This window comes from Haemaphysalis longicornis, unplaced genomic scaffold (genome assembly GCF_048455015.1).
Source record: "Haemaphysalis longicornis isolate Haplotype H1 unplaced genomic scaffold, Haemaphysalis longicornis Haplotype H1 scaffold_1, whole genome shotgun sequence".
Classification (NCBI taxonomy): domain Eukaryota; kingdom Metazoa; phylum Arthropoda; class Arachnida; order Ixodida; family Ixodidae; genus Haemaphysalis; species Haemaphysalis longicornis.
The window spans coordinates 155,377,853-155,394,805 of record NW_027526203.1 but is presented as its reverse complement, the minus strand read 5'-3'; the positions used below and the strand labels follow the sequence as shown (position 1 = coordinate 155,394,805).

The following is a 16,953-nucleotide window of genomic DNA, read 5'->3' as shown; positions in this document are numbered from 1 at the left end:
GTGTTTGGCACATATGGCGTTAAAACTGCACACATTCCAACGAACAGGCTTAAGCAGAAGCTGGTACGCGTGAAGGACCCTTTAGAAAAATCAAGATTCCCCGGAGTTGCCTACAAAATTCCATGCAAGGATAGCGATGCATCCTACATAGTTCACTGGAAATTTTTAAAAGAAGAATTCAATAGCACCAGAACGATGTCAAAAAGGGCAATGTAAGCTGAAATGCCTTGGCGGATCATCACCTGGCTACTGACCACGTCATCAATTGGGATTCTGCAAGCATAATCGCATCAGAGAAGCGCCTGTCGACACTACTTTTAGAATCAGTGCATATTCAACCAACTAAAAACACGATTAACCGGTCGCGGGGTAATCTTCCCGAGATACACATGCGCACTCTGCGCCACCGAACCTATAAATAATCGGGACCTTTCACCCCCCTTTCATTGTGATCAAGGGACCAGTAGGGGCCCCAAAATGTCTTTATTTGTTTATTTGTTTTTGACCAGGCGAGTGCCTGCTTGTATTTCATCAACACCGAACTAACCCGCCTGAATCACCACTTTATAGACATTGAGCAATTCTTTGAATTGGTTTATTGTAGCAAGCAACCACTTTATGGACATTGAGCAATTCTTTGAATTGGTTTATTGTAGCAAGCTGTCTTGTTTATTTCGTTATTTTTTTGGCATTTCCTGTCTCATTTGAAATTGGGAGACCAGATAGCTTTTACTACGGGTCATGCACTGGTGACAACAAATATTTGATTTCACTTTAAACAATTTTGAGTTCTGTTTTATTGCTCACCAGCCAATGACCTGAAATATAAGAGGCTCTTAAAACATGTGCTGGCATTTCTTTCCTGCACTGTAGTACAACTAATCATGACTTTTATCATATTTTGTTCACAAATTGTAATATTTAGAAAGTATTCAGCTGAATGAAAACGTTATTTCAGAAGCATGCGCAATCAACAAGGCCTCAATGACTCTCCCCACGTGGTTCACTTGTTTCTGTCACAAATAACCTGATTGCAGCCACATTCCACCCAAGACGAAGGTAACATACCCTCTGGGATGATGAATATTTAAAATGCCTTACGAGTAAGTGCTCAGCACATGAAATTGTGGCATTAAAACAGAAGATCCGTCTGCGGCATCCTTCACTTGGGGCACCGCTTGATCACAAACTTCGAGAAGCTGAAAAATGCTCCATGCGCCGCTCCAGCCAGCAGAAACAATGGAGGACGCAAGTTGGTAGGTGGACCGTTGGCATCCTGCGATTGTGAAGATTTTTATTTAGTAGATGCTGTTCTTTTTGTACCATTGTTCATTTTTCCTTTAACAAGCAGCTGAACTCCTGCAGGTTCTACGAATCATACAAGCATAATAAAATGCAGCAATGCAGAACAATTGGCAGGTTACCTCAATTTTTCTTTTCTAGGAATGAAAACAATGTAGGTAATCTATACACAACTACAATCAAACCTTTCAATTTTTACCTACTTCACTCCTAACAAGCCCGCATACACATTAGACATGTGAGAAAGCTGCTACATTTATGCCCACAAACTTAATCAGGCATCAGAAATCGGCAAGGAACGACGTGTTACCTTTAAATGGCACTTTTTTTGTTCAAAACACGTAAATGGGCGAGAAAGGCCCATAACTATGATTTCGTACCCTTATCTGGAATGGTTTTCAGGCAATGCTTACATCTCACTTCAGTACCTTCAGGTGGTGGAGATCTTTGAAAACTCATTGCGGGCAAGTGGGTTGTGTTCAAGCTCTCGTATCTTGCCAGCATATGCTGGATTCCAGCATTCCCAATTCAACGTGACGACTCAAATGTGGTGGATGCAAGAAAGAATAAGCACACGCCAAGGGCGTAGCCGGGGGGGGGGGGAGGGGTCCAGGTGCTCCCCCCCCCCTTCTTCATAATGTTTTATGCGAAGGCTGGGGTGCGGTTTAGGCAGCCTGAAAAACCGCCTGAAGTTACCTGCAGTTTTAAGGACATTCTTGCTCACATAAAGCTGAAAACAAGGGCTATGTCAACGTCTGATCCCTGCGCCCGCTCCAGATGCTGTACCTGTCAATATATACAGCCCGGCTGCATTTCGCACCGGATACACCGACAAGCACCGGGAACCTGCCGCGAGCCGATCAAAACAGCCCCACTGTTTCAATGGCGGAACAGCACGGCCGGGGAATGGCAGAACAGCAGGAAAAGCCGCATATAGGCTTACATGTGGTCGGGAGCGTGTCATTCCTTGTCTTTACACTGGTACAAAGTATAATCACATGACAGAGCATGTCACTGTATTTTGTTCAGCCAACTATCAATCTTTGATATGTTTATTTTTCTACTGACATCGCATTTCATTGACTATTGCAGATCCATAATTTCTGCTGCATAAAAAGCATTGCTCTGCCCATGTTGTATTTCCTCCACATCAACAAAACTACACAATTCTCCTTATTGCAGAGCTTTGTTTTTTTGGCACTATTCCACTGTTTCCTTGACCTCCCTCTTGGTTAGAATCAGCATTCTGTATTTGCTTAACCGGAATTTTACTGAAGCCATGTCTGTTTTGATTTAACAGATAGAAATATAATGAAATTTAAGAAACGTGCAACAAGCTCAACATTCAACAGCAGTGCAATAAGGTGTTCTGCTTAGCGCAAGTGTACTACTCACGTTACTAGCACAAAAAATAACAAAAGGCGATTACTTAAGGACGAAGACGCACGTTTGCTAGCTTCACCGCCATAATATACGAATGCGCCGCATGTACAGTCCACTGCGATTCGATGGTTGTCGCGGGAAAGCTACTCTTTCAAACGAAGCAGAAAGAACACCAGCTTTAGCAAATATTCCATGCAAGTTTCGTTATCGTCGGCGTAATAAAGGGCAACCAAGTCCAAGTCTGTGCTTGATAACAACGAATGTACAGCTTGAAACCCAAAGGGTGGCAAGTCAGTCGTGTGGGCCATTGTTGTATCATGGAACAGCCAACAAGGGAGCGAAGAGTGCGAAATCTCGATTTTCATGGTTCCGAAACGAAACCGTGGGCTCGTGGCACGCTTGGCCGCTCGATGCTGGCGCGATAACCTTCAAATCGTGCTCGACTGTACTTCATAGCTCACAAGAAAACTTAATAGTCCCTTTTCTAAAGGAAAATCTAAAACACGAGAATCTTGATAGCAAACATTCAGTGTTGGCCTCCACTTCCTCCCGACGAACTTCGGGGACCGCGCGCCACTCACGAGCGCACTCATGATCACGCTCACGAGCGCGGGTCCGCCTAACCACCTGCTCTGCGGACGAATGATTCGCCCGTGGTCTGCCCATAGACCAGCGAACGGGAATTTAGGTGATCCTAATTATCATCACCATCTAAGCTCCTTAAAGGAGCCATGAAGAGAAAACACAAGTTTGGTTCATTCAAAAGATTGTCTCGTTAGAATCATACCGACACCACTTTTAACGTAAACTTCGCTCAAATAAGCTACATAATTAGGAAAAACGGGAATGGTCATGCGACCCACCAGCTCATTTCCCGCAACAGAACCTATAATGTCACATGAGCTAAGCTCTGCGATTGGCGGAGGCTGGCAGAAGCAGACGCCAATTAGGAAGAGCTTACAAACTAGACGAATGAGCGATTTGCGCTTAAATTTAGGGCACATTCTTTACAAAGCAATAAGAATGATGGGACAAACAGTGGAAGTTACGAAAGCACATGTAAACATAGAAGTACTGATGCGTTCTGCTGTTCGTACTGCGCACAGCATGCTTGGTTTAGCTGTGCACAGCACTGCGGGGCTTGGGGTTGTCTCAGACGACACTGGCCGATTGACGCAAGCAACGGTGTCTTACGTGACCCCATTTGTCGAGCGAGCACTGTTTCAGGGAACGAATATTTTCTCCCAGAACAAAAACAAGCCAGATTTAAATGCGGGCAAAAACAAACCAAACGCTTGCCACGGTATGGTGGCGCCATCTAGGTTACAGAACGTAAAAAAAACGCGGGAACAAACCAACACCGCTGTACAGGGTGGAGACAACCTTTGAACGGTCCCGTGCCGCCGCAATTGGGCCAACAGGCTCAACGCGTTATTCTTTTCGTTTCCCACGAGACCTAGCAACCCGAAACAGACAATATGATTCAAACTTCTTCAGTAAACCGCGTTGCGGCGATAATTTTAGTGCGGTTTTGACACAATGACTTGCTTCGGCGGCGAGCGAGCAACCGAAAATGGCGGCGCCAGCGTATACATGTCTCTGCCCTGTACGGCGGATGCGTGAATGAAGGTACTCTAGGCTGCAGAGCGGTCGGTTCCTGTGATGTCATTTGGGACCACGAAAACGCACGATTGAGCGGGAAAATAAAACTTTTAATCTAAATTGTTTAATTTCTCAGTGAATAAAGCACCGTTTGTATCCAGACAAGCGCTGGGGGCACTATAAAACACGAAATCTTTCGAATAAAACCAACTTGCATTTTCTCTTCATGGCTCCTTTAAGGTGGGCTTTACAGTTAGCGTTGAGCATACACAAATCGCATGTTAAAGTCAGTTATTTCAAGCATCGTTTGCAAAACAACGCGCAAGATGCCTTGCCTACATATTTCCCCGTCCCATCTTTTGGTCGACCACGGCTCCCCCCCCCCCCCGAAAAAAAATTCCTTGCGCCTGGCAAACGCCCAATCAGGAGTACGTTCAGCATGCACGTCGGTTGTTTAAAAAAAAGGGTGTAATGTATTGCTCAGAAGACTCAATGCTTGCACGCATCTTGGAGCAGCAACGGCCTTGGCAGATGTGTTTGAGTGGTTTTCCTCTCTCATAACATCCACAGTGCTTTCAGGAAAAGCCCCAGGCCTAACAATTAGCATGTTCCAGTTAAGAATAATGCTGCGGATACTTTAAATTTTTCAAATCTTTTTCTTTGTAGAAGGATGTTTGTTTATTGGCGGTACAGCACTAGCGTGCGTAAATCGCAGCCTTCAGAACCCCAATCAGGCATGTTTAAATGGTACAGGCAGTTACATAACTATTTGAAAAAGTGGACTGCAAGGACTGTCAATTCACATGATAAACATCCAAAAAATAGCTGAAAACAGAACTGGTAAGGCTTTATCGAAGACTAAACTACAAAGGTAATAACATTTTTGTGTCACTACCTAAGAAATATGGCTTCACCGTAAACATGACTAACACCAGGAAGTTCGTATACATGGTGATTAACTGCTACGCCCACATTATGATTTCGGGTGAAACTTTTGAGTTTTCCGAAATTAACAATAAAGGTTGCCATTGAGCGCCTACATGTTAGGTTATGCATGAAACACCAATAATTGTTACGGGGGAGAGAACTTGTACATACAAGTGATCGAACAATATTCAAGTATGATAGCCCACTGTGCTACCAAAACTGTGTTTGAAAACTTACGTTCTGGCGGCCAAACACTGTTGACAATGCTTGTGGCTCTTGACCGGTTGAATGGAGGGACGTGATGCGCTCAGACCGTCCAGAGGTCTAAAACGGGATGACACATGATTACCACACATGCAAGAATGGAAATGATTAGGTGCACGAATGTTACGTCTCGGGCAACACAACATTCAGCCAAAATCACTGCCCGCGTACCGCGGCACCGTACACATGGTGAGGTGGCTCGCCGCAAACGCAACGAAGCTTGCGAGGCGCGCACATTCGCTCGCAAACGATTCTCCCTCGCAATTCCCAACACGGCACAAACGACTGCGGTGATCAACGAAGCCGAAAACGCTGCGCAGCACAGTTTAGAGGAGTAGCCGCCCGTGTTCTGATAAACTACTCGTAAGACGTGGTTCGCAGTGGTGAACTCAAGCTGTTCAATATAGTGCTGCGGAATGGGAAACGTTACTGAGTTACTGAGCGCCACGGCGTTACTGAGCGCCAGTGCGTTTAGCGCTCAATGCAAGCACCACAATCTTTCGCACATCGCCTTTCTAGAGACGAGCCCTCTAGGTTCAACCTCGCCAGTTCAGTTAAACAATTCACTCACGCGTGCTCCTGTTAACGAATCCTTAAAGCGGCGATGACAGCTACAAACGACATCCAGTGACAAGAAAGGCGGCAAATGTGACGAGACAGCTTACCGAGAGGAGCCGACGCAGAAGAGCGAGCGACGTTCAGAGGCAAGCGCCAACGAAATTAGCCGTCTTCAGGTGGCAAAGTTGTTCTCAAATACTCCATCGCGAAGTCGAACACGACAGACACAACCGAAGACGACGAGGTGCCCAATTAATCATAATAACTGCGCTTGTTTAACCGCACACCACTGTAAACACGTAAGACGGGTCACGGGGTATCTGTTCCGGAATCCGGCCACGCCGCCGCGCGCCGTACTCAGGGAATAAGGCCGTTGGCAGGGAGTTGCGTAAACAAATTAAAGGGGCACTGACACAAAAATTTTGCATCTCGTTTTTTTTGTTGCGATAAGTAGGTAGTGACCTACTTATAACCTGTAGAAACCTCATTTGCTTCAGCGTGCGACGGTTGTTTAATTAGAGGCATTTTCAATGCGGCCAGTCGCAGTTTCGATTTCAGCGAGTGCCGCGAAACGATGGATTTTGTGGATTTTGTGTGAACAAAGCTGACCACGTGACCGTCGGAGGGATATCACAGAGCAGAGCCGCCGTAGCACTGTCGAATCCGCATCGACGGCAGTTTCTGCGAATGCCCCCACGTACTGATCTCGTGAGGCGCTTAATTAAAAAGCGACCGTGGATGTGACGCAGGCGCTGCGAGTGAAAATGCTACAGCGGCTAAAGAACGACGCGCGACGCTCGAGACGGTGGGTGGCAAGACGCGCGCTGGGAGCAGCCGGCCGGTCTGCCTAGCCTACAGGTCCGCCTACAGATGTGTTCGCGGCTTAGCACTGCGGCAGATATTCGAGTGCCGCTCTCGTAAGCGGTGCAGATGACAATTTTTAATGCAACCCGCCATCGCATCATTAACTCCTTTCTCATGTAAGCCACCATGGTCGAGACTTGGGGGACAATTTCGTGCAGCGGTAACAAGCTATCACTCGAGCTACCTGCGCCGGCCTGGGCCACTTCGCGGCCGTGGCCGCCGCCTGCACAGCGACCGTGCGGCTAGCTCAGTGGGCTTTTCGTGCCTCCGGCGCGTTTTCGCATCCAGTGGTAATAAACAGTAATAGAAACAGAGTGCCTGGAATCGCTGTAGAACTTTGGTCGCGGCCAGCTGCCCGATGAGCTGACGAAATCACGGCGCCTCCGCCGCCAACGATCGGGTCGTTCGTTCTCGAGAGCAGAAGCTCCGCCCTCCGGCCCTCCGATTGGAGCGGCGAGCCGGGCGAGCCGGCGCAAAACGCCGGCAGTGCGGAAGCGGCAAACACAAACTCGTGACGTGTTTAGATGTTGTTTATTTACACAATCTCCTCGGGATGTCGATTGCGCGTGGTCCTCTGCTGGCTGCTCGATTGCGTTTCGCACACTTTAAAATTGATTTTAAATATGTTCTAGGCTGTATTCGCCGCTGATATTTTGCAGATGATGTATATGTGTTCCCACCAATCTATCTCCGAAGTTATCTCGCCTTCAAAATTTTGTGTCAGTGCCCCTTTAAAACGACAACAATAAATAATTGCCTCTTTTACTGAATATAACATAATCTTTAGGTTTATTATTTATTGTGTGTATTATAATAAAGAAGCTTAGATATTTAAAGTTTACAAACACAAAACGCGAACTGAAGCTTTTGGCGCTCGATTTGAATGTTAAAAAAAGCAGCAGATAGTAAGATAACACTGCGCAATGAAATTTGGCAGTGTTCTAGTGTAAGTAATCGTATTATTATTTGGCGTCTGTTTATTTAGCGCCCGATTTCATGCCCCTACCTCCCCAACTTTTGTTTTCTTTTGATATCTGCCTTGTTCTCCAACGTTGTTTCTGCAGGAGAAACTATGTGGTCTGTTTATTGCATTTGTACACAATATTTACGGTCGCTAACAATAAGAATGGAATAAAATTGTGATTGCTAGTACGTTATAACTCCACTGAGTGACGAGAATGACTGTTGTCAGAGAGGGCTATGATTGTGCTGGTGGGGCAGGAGAGGAACAGGGAACGACGGAATGATGATACAGATGTCACAGTTCAAGGCTGTGCTGTGCTCCGTGCAAGGCTGTAGAAAACAAAAAGTGGGAGGGGGAGTGTTATTCTGTCGAAGTCGTAACAAGCAAGGGCTGATATTTTTTCCTGTTTCAACGTCGGTGCTGCCGATGCTTTTTATTGAATTTGGCAGCTTTTTTTTTTCTTTTGAACATTTTTGACGAGGTTGGGAGGATGGTGCAATGGGATGTCTTTTTGAAATTATATTGCATGCATGGCCTCAATCAATGAAGAGCTGAACACCTTTCCCACACCCTTTCAACACCCTTCCTAAAAACAGGGTGTTGAGGTTGGTCAACACCCTTTTTTTCACGCAAAAAGGGTGGAGAGCTACGAAAAAGGGTGTGGAGATTCAAGAAAAAGGGTGTGAGGGCCTCCCAACACCCTTTTTTCAATTATTTTACACCTTTTTTGGCCAAAAGGGCGTAAAAAAGTTTAGTGTGCAGTGCAGTAGCTATGAGATGAAGCGCCTAGCGTGTGTACCTTTTTATGGACCCAAGTCCTAAATTGTCCTAGAATCATGTATGTGCCAATGTGAGGAGCTGAATGCATGACGGAAACTATCCAGCCACGTTTTGGGACGCGGCACATAAGACACTGGTCTAACTCTTGCGGCATCCTTTGTGTCGCAGATGTATTTTAGCCATATTTTATTGTAGTGACATGGCTCACCACACAGCTGCAATGGTTTCTACTAGGAAATCTTTTCAAGCACGGAATATCATGCATTTATGATGCTTGTAGCGCATGCTCACGAGACGTTTCTGCTCACAAAACGTATCCTTGGTGTAAAAGATATTTCAAGCTACAATTTCGTCCACTCGAAATTAAGAACTGCCCGATTTTCGATAGTTTTCCTTGCTAATGTTTCTGAAGAGGAGATCTACTGTAGTGGTACGTACGCGGTACATGTGTGGGGACACCAAAGGCGCAATTGTTTGTAATTGTACTGCGCACATGGGCCTAGTAAAAAACAGCTGCCGCCACTACCCTTCGTCCTCAGCATTGTAAATTCCGATTATCTGTTGGCGCTGCTGAGTTGTCTTCATTTCGAGGACACACACCACGATTTCAGGTCACCCATTTAAGCATTCTGAACTTGCCGTAGTGCAAACTGTTGATAGCAGATGCTTCCGATCCGACATGCGTCGGAAGGTTCACAGAATTACGCTCGGACGGTGTCTTTTCTTGAGTGGAACGTAGGTTGTCCGAACGGGGCCAGTCGGCTGGGCGATGTCGTCTCACGTACGCTTAAGCTGTACGCAGGTACCATCGGCGTACACCAAGCACAACGAAGCGGTCACAGGTCAACATTACTCGAGAGCGGCTATTTTGCTGCTGTCTGGAAAGGCTGGCTCGGTCCCCACGCAATACTTAATCACAAGCAACTTTCTCACGTCTTCAGATAGTGCTTCTAACAGTATGAACTCCGGTTTATCTACGTTGTCCGCCCGAGAAAATCGGAGCTTCGTCCCGCTTTCGAATACGCGACTCTATGTACGTACGTGATACGGCTGCAGCAGCAGCAGCGCCGGCTGCTCCCGCAAGAACAAAAATTGTTTGTTTAGATAAGTTCTGGCATTTGAATGGTGCGTTAATTTGTACAACAAATAAAAAAAATCTGCATTTCATACTCACTACACTAAATAATGACAATTATTGTTATGATGTCATTATGACGTCACGCGGGGCAGGAGTCATCGTGAGGGGGGCGTACCTCGTGCCACACACGTGGTACGAGACGCTGCCATACTTACACCCCTGCTACACTAGCATCCGAACGTCATTTGAACCAAATGTCACTTGTCTCAAATGCGAAGTTGTACTGCTCCACTGGGTTTTAAAATGCCATTCGGCTCAAATGACACTCGAGCCAAATGAGCACCCAGAGAGACATTTGGGCTCTCAAATGCTATTGGCTGCGTCTGCTGCAACCCGGGGCTTCCGAGCCGATTCCCCCCGAACTGGCTGCTGCGCCCCACGGAAGTGACGTACGTCAACAAAAAAATTGCGTAATTGCATTGCATTGCAATTACTTCAATAGTATTGCATATATTTTTGGCAGTGATACACTAATATTACAGTATCAAGATTTATTTTTAGCCTGAGCTTCTTGTCTTTTAATAAGACGTCACCTAGTCACCGTGACGTCATGAACATGCTTTGTAGATGTTTGCATTATATTTTTCTCTGCGAAACTCGAGTTTGTTATTGTTTTGGAAGTGGATATTTTGCCGGCAGCCGGCATTTTTTTCTCGCGGGAATTATGCCGGCAGTGTCGTCCGATTGGCTGGCTCTTTCTTTGACGTCAAATTTCCGGTTCCGGTTTTTTTTTTTCTGCCGGCTGTCCGGCTTTCATAATCCCGTGCGCGGACATCGACTACGTCTCAACTTAACCCGCGGAAATGATGTAGTCGTCGGGCGACGATTCTGTCGAGGCTTCCTCATCGGCGTTGATCAAGCCACCGTCATTTGCCACTGATACCAAACCTACGGAAACGATGACACCGTCGGGCGAAGACGTCGCGTGTAGGTGATCGGTTCACAAGTTTTGCCGAGCTTGAAGCGAAGATAAAAGCCTACAGCCAGGCCCACTTTGTGCAGCTACCATCGTAACTGGTAGAGTGCCATCAAAATTACAGGAGCAGAAAATGACCTAAGCTTTCTGGTCCTGTTAACTGTGCCGGCAGCTGGCATTTTTTACGGGGATCGAGTGCACGTCCCTACATGATACATGGCCGGCAGCAGGAGCCTGTTGAACTGACTGAGTATTTCTTTCTCTATGCTGACGGCAACATGTATCCCTACGTAACGGCTGCCGACACACTACGCCGTTAATTGTGCCGACACAGCCAACACAACGGTAGGTCCACCGTCGCAAAGGGTTAGTGCTGGCATTACATTTCAGGATAATGCCGGATATTTTGCTACATCAGACAGTGCTGACATCAAATCCCGGGATTCCTGGGTTCTGCAGGACGGGCTTGTGCTGCTAAGGGCTCTAAGCTGCTTGTCCTGCTTTGGTGTCCTCCACATAACTCCTAATTAGTGGCAACCGTTGCGCAAATAGTTGTGGCTTTCGAGTAACGGCATCACCCAGTTTCTCCCAGGTTATACAGCATTGTTCTTTTGCCTGCTTGGAATCATCATTTGGATATGCTTCATAATTTGAAACCACTAGAACTACTTTTTATGCTTACCAGTGAAATGAACTCCGTTTCTTTTCGCCTTTTGTTTACATATTCTATTGCACAGTAAGCATAAATATCACATTGCAGATATGGATCATACTCTATTTAACGCAAAAAGAATATTCATAAAGCACAAAGTAAACAGTAACAAAAAAAGGAATGTGGTAAAGCTGACAGCTGAAGCAAAAAGAAAAAATGAGAGACCCTCATTCATCCACATTGAGCGCATTGCCATAACTTCTTTTTCGGCTGCCTCTTGAGGGAAGTGCAAGGAAGGTGAAACCAGTTGAGGCACCAGTCACACATGATTGCATCAAGGTCTTCCAAATTCCCATGGCACGCATGGCACAGCCAACAATGCTGGGACTTCTTCACGTTTTGTGTGGAGGTTACAACACGCCATGCATCGTCTGTGAAAAAACTTCTTACAATACTGATGTCCACGCTCTCATCCAAGATGCCGCAGTGAACCAACTCGGGCCGTGTCTCCACATCTTCTTCTTCAAGTAACCTGCCTTTAAGTGCACTGGTTGCAGCGTCTGAACCTACCAGCCACGTGAGGATCGCAGTCTTCTTTTCAAAGATGGGAAGTGACCTGAATGGGCCACGTTCCCTGGCGCGCTTACTTTTCCTGGGAAGTCCAATCACTGTTAGCGTGTTTCCTTTTGGCCGTCCACATTTTCGCATTGGAGGTGCCAACTTGATGTCTTTTAAAGTGGTGCAGAAAGAAGCAGGCTGCTCTCTGTGTTCCTTGGCTGATTGATCCAAACCGTCACCATGGCTTGCTACTTCAGGGACTTGAGCTGTCCTTACATGAGAAGTCTCGGTAACTTCAGCTGGTGCCACAGTCCAGAGACTTGCATCATTTGCTCGTTGCACTTCGGTGACCTCTGGCAGCCTGGTTTGAGGAGGGTCAGGGGAAACTTCAGCTGCTGCTGAAGTGCAGGGGACCACATCAGTGTTGCCGGGTGTTTTAGGAGGTTCTGGATACATGGGGCATGGCTCGTGAGCAACAGAGCTTGCACTAGCACCGTGATCATCTTGAGCGCCAATTTCGCTTGCATTAGTTTCGAGACGTACATCATTTCCAACCATCCAGTGCTGTAGAGGATTCTCGAGCGTTTCCATCCTTCTTTGAAACTCAGCCATGGAGACTTCAGACACGACACCAGCTATTCTTCCTGCCACCATGGAAGCCTTTCTGAACTTTTGATGGCTTGACAGAATTGGTCTACTGTCCTGCTTGTCAACAATAACTGGTTCTGGCTCCTCTTGTTCCGCAGCAAGCAGCACCCCTCGGCTCTTGTTGTAATGTTCGGAAGTCCATCGTTGGGCACACATACTGTGATCGAATTTGCTCAACCCGAGCTGACCGCGTGCAGCGAGCATGTGGCAGCAGGGCAGAAGCATTGCCCTTCTGAAGCCACAAGTACAGTCGCTTGCTGATGCTACACTGTGTGCATCTACAGAAAGCCCATTGGAAATGCGAAGGTGGTGTTCCACATGTTTGAAGGCATATGGAGTTAACAACTGGCTGTACAGCTCCAGGTCTTTATCGCCGTTTGTTATGACTCGTTTCTTGTTGAAGAGTGCTGCTGCCTTGTTCGTGCGCTCCTTCCTTGTTGTGTGAATGAAGCAAAAAAAGTTTGTGACGAAGTCTTCCAATGAGCTGTATCGCTCAACAATGGCCTTCAACTTTGCGTTGATGCTTTCTGCGCGGTTGTTCGTAGAGTTCAGGTAGTTCCCGCAGGACTGCTTCATTCCCATTACCCATTCTTGGTGAATGCCATGCCAGTTCGACTCAAAGTAGTCTAGACTGCCTTTGGTGATGAGGACTTCAGGGTTTCGTGCAGCCGTTGATACTCATCATCATCTTTTGCATACACCATATGCTGAAGTATGTCCAGTGCTGTTTCCTGTGCTGGTTTGGTTATACCAAGCTTCTGGACACTTATCTCTCTTCGGAATGTCTGCAGCGTATGGAAAGCACATATGTGCAAGGAAGACTGTGGAAGAAGCTCTGTTACAATCCGCCTTTCCTTGAGGTCTTTGTCGGCCATTGTGATCTTCACAGAGTTCCAGCTCTTGTTCAGCTCTTTAAACACGTTAAAAAACCATCGCAAAGTGTCACCATCTTCAACTCCAAACAAACCCACTGCAACGATTTCACTTTCCCCATTGCCATCTTCCACAAGCATGAGGAAGCATGACATTCTTGTTTCGAGCAACTTATATGTTGCGTCAATAAAGATTATTTCGGGGTAGTCCTCGAAAGATCTTCTCGTCGCATCATCTTGAAAAAAGATTGCTCTGAGCTCATTGTTCTCGTCTGTTAGCAGTCGAACTGTTGACGCGTACTTATTTTGGAGCAACTTGACTGTCGCTTCCAGGTCGTTTCTGGAACACCCTTGTTTTTTTCTGGCTGCGAGGTTGGACAGGTCTCTCAGTGTGACCGCTTTGTTGCTTTGAACCTCAAGCTGCTCCCTAAGCAACTTCTTGTTCGCCCGAAGCTGTAGCATTGAAGCGGCTTTGGTTTGTAGGTCGGGTGGCAATCTCCGCTGTTGAGGTAGGTGCCTGAAAAGGTGTTCAGACACTGTGTGGTTGTTATGTTCAAGCAAGAGACTTCGGATTTCCAGGTGGGCTCCATCTTTGCTGGCGGCAAGGTAGATGTTAAATCCGCAGTCTTGTTTGAAGGTCCTGCACACAAACACAGAACTGTTAGCATGTTTGAACTCAAAAACTACCGAATCGGATTGTAGCACAGTCAAATGCTGCTGTGTGAAAAGGGCTTAACCAACCACAGGGCACTGAAGGCTACCAACTCAAGCCCAGAGATTTTAAACAAACTTTTAAGGACAGGAAAACTGCATTATACATAGGGACAACCCTCCATGGCAGTGCATTCATTGGTATAGGAGTGCGCATTTGAGCGTCAGTTGAAGCTGTGCATGTGCAGCCGTATACAGAAATGCGACAGAAAGTTGTCCCCACGTGTCCGCAGAAAGAAACGTGTATGGTGGATACTTCAGCAATCCTCACTTGGGCTACCACATACAATGTGCTGCTCATGCACTAATGTTTTAATTTCAAAGTGAACATGCATCACAGACTCATTTAAAGAATTAAGATTCATTTACCCACATTCTGTGTTGTGATAAAAATTACTTTCAAATTTGTCGGCGCGATATTATGGAGTGGATTTCTCGCCTTCGAAGACTTTCCTAGTGCTCAACCACTACCACTAATATTCCAGAGTAATATCGCATGAGATAGAATGCTCGCAGAGATCGTGACAATCTAAGTTGGGACGCTCTGTGCTTATGATGCGCATTAAAGGCCTGTTCATACTTGCTACCGAAGCAACAAAAGGACAAGATTTCTGTTACTCTAGTCGCCTGGCATCGCTCAAGTCGCTCTTGTCGTGCGAGAAGAACGATTGGTCTCAACCAATTTTTGTCAGTTTGACAAGAGCGACTTTAGTGATGCGACTAGAGTGACAGAAACCGCGTTGCTTTTATAGCTCCAGTTGCATATGTGAATGGGTCTTAAAGGGGCCATGAAAACAAAATACAAGTTGTGGTTAATTAGAAGGCTGCCTTGTTCCGGTAACAATGATACAAATTTTTTATTGCAAACTTCAAACAAATAACGGAGATATTTAAAAAAACGTGAAGCAGTGGACACTCCTTAGCCACCTCTGGCAACTTTTCTGTATGACATCACAGAATGTTGTTTGTGCGATTGGTGGCTACCAACCTAAACCATCGCAAGGACACATGACTAGACGATTGTAGTGAGGCCTACACTTCCATTCGATTGCATTACTTAAATGCTGGCATGCAGTTAACACACTGAAATGTATGTTTTTAGTGTTGGCCCATTTGACGTCACTCCTGGCCACAACACGTCACTGTAGCGTGAAATTTAAATTTTTTAATACTTCGTTTTTTGGTCAAAAACATCCTTTGTGACTGGAATGAAGTTGAGTGAAGTACTTAAGTCTAGTTCTCTCAAAATAAACAAAGCTGTATTCTGTCTTTACTCGCAGCAAACATACTGCACCGGTCACCAGTACCGCGAATGGCTTTCCATCGTGTTTGAACTATAAAAGGGTTGAAAGTTGGGCGAGTTGGTAATGATGCATCTCAAAAAACAAACTGCGCTCAAATTAACGGGGACAAGAACACATGAAAACAACACAAGCGCAGTTGTAAAAAATTAGAACGTAATGTAAAAATTAGAACTAATGTAAAAAATTACAACGTAATGATTACTTACGAAGATGCACGTGCAGACGCTTGTGTCGTGAACTTCTTGCCTCCGTGGATGCAGCAGTACTTGACACTCTGGTACTTTAGTGCCTCTGACATGTTGTTTGCAATCTTTCCAACTCTCTTCTTTGCTGCCTCTATGGTGCGTGCATCCCTCCGCCAAAGCTGCACAAAGTGGGCTTGGCTGTAGGCTTCTATCTTCGCTTCCAGTTCGGTAAAACTTGTGAACCGATCACCTACGCGGAAAGTCACATCACTGGCAACTGGCTCGCACGACGCCGAGAAACAAGCCGCGACGTCGTCGCCCGGCGTTGCCGTCGTTTCCGTAGGTTTGGGATCCGTAGCTAACGGCGGTGGCTTGTTCAACGCCGATGAGGAGGCTTCGTCGAAGTCGTCGTCCGACGGCGCCATCCTTTCCGCGGGCTACCGAGTGCCGTGGTATCGAGTGGTAGGTAGTCCGAGGACACGCGCAAACAGGAGACACGGATCGAATGAGCGCGAGTTCTCTTCGGGAAGAGATGACTCGAAAGAACCACACAAGGGGCAGAAAAATGTCATTGTGTCTACTGTTTATTGTAGTTATTTGCTTTCCAGAAGAAAATTATTACCACATGTGTGCGCTCACCAGCGCACGCACAAGAAACATGCGTGCGGAGCGCTTAACTATAGTTCAGACCACAAGGTACTATGGAGGCTATATTGTTCTCAATAGAGCTGAGGCACCTAAATCACCGTGAAGGGGGTTTTGAAAGGACCTTTCAGTCTCCTGTCTCGGCAGGTAGAACCGGAAGCCCCGGCCCCTATTCTCGCTTTCCTTCGCGGTAAGTTAGGCGCCCTCAGTGGGCGCTCAATTGACAACAATGTAGCCTATAGAAATACAATACAGGGAGAGGCATAACAGAAACCACACGTGAGCGTCGAAATGCAAGCGCCCAAGAAGAGCTAGGGGCGCATGAGCGCCAACTTTCCGGAGCGCGCGTGCCATGCCTCGTGCTAAATAGGACTCGGCAAGCGCGCGTGAGCGAGAGCCTCCATGTGCGAGAGAGCGAAGGAGAAAAAAAAAATCCGAAGAAAAACTATAATAGAACCCACAGCAAAAAAAAAAAAAAAAAAGGGGGGGGTATGCGTAGGGTTAGTGGACACGTGATATTTTTTCGCTCTTGCACTCATGCTCATGCAGATGCAGAAAGCCGCCCCTTTCACCCTAAGCATTACCTGTGGCAAGAAGAGTACAAGGCTGCTCAAATCAAGAGACTTGCAAATATTTTGAACGCAATTATTAGTACGGTATTGCTACTTTTATCTGAACGG

The 16,953-nt window shown here is 46.4% G+C and overlaps 1 protein-coding gene and 1 long non-coding RNA gene across 2 annotated transcripts; both read right to left on the bottom strand.

Annotated features, from left to right (window-relative positions):
• Window positions 1-447: 447 nt before the first annotated feature.
• LOC144166691 (uncharacterized) lies at window positions 448-6,354 on the bottom strand. Its single transcript, XR_013321727.1, has 3 exons — window positions 6,144-6,354; window positions 5,452-5,538; window positions 448-1,276 (listed from the first exon to the last, which is right to left on the bottom strand). It is a non-coding gene; the product is annotated as an uncharacterized LOC144166691 (long non-coding RNA).
• Window positions 6,355-11,506: 5,152 nt separating this feature from the next.
• Window positions 11,507-16,152, bottom strand: LOC144155279 (uncharacterized). Its single transcript, XM_077686616.1, has 3 exons — window positions 15,650-16,152; window positions 13,542-14,068; window positions 11,507-13,191 (listed from the first exon to the last, which is right to left on the bottom strand). Exons 1-3 carry the CDS (start codon window positions 16,051-16,053, stop codon window positions 11,582-11,584), a joined length of 2,541 nt encoding a protein of 846 aa, XP_077542742.1. The 5' UTR covers window positions 16,054-16,152; the 3' UTR covers window positions 11,507-11,581.
• Between the last annotated feature and the right edge of the window lie 801 nt (window positions 16,153-16,953).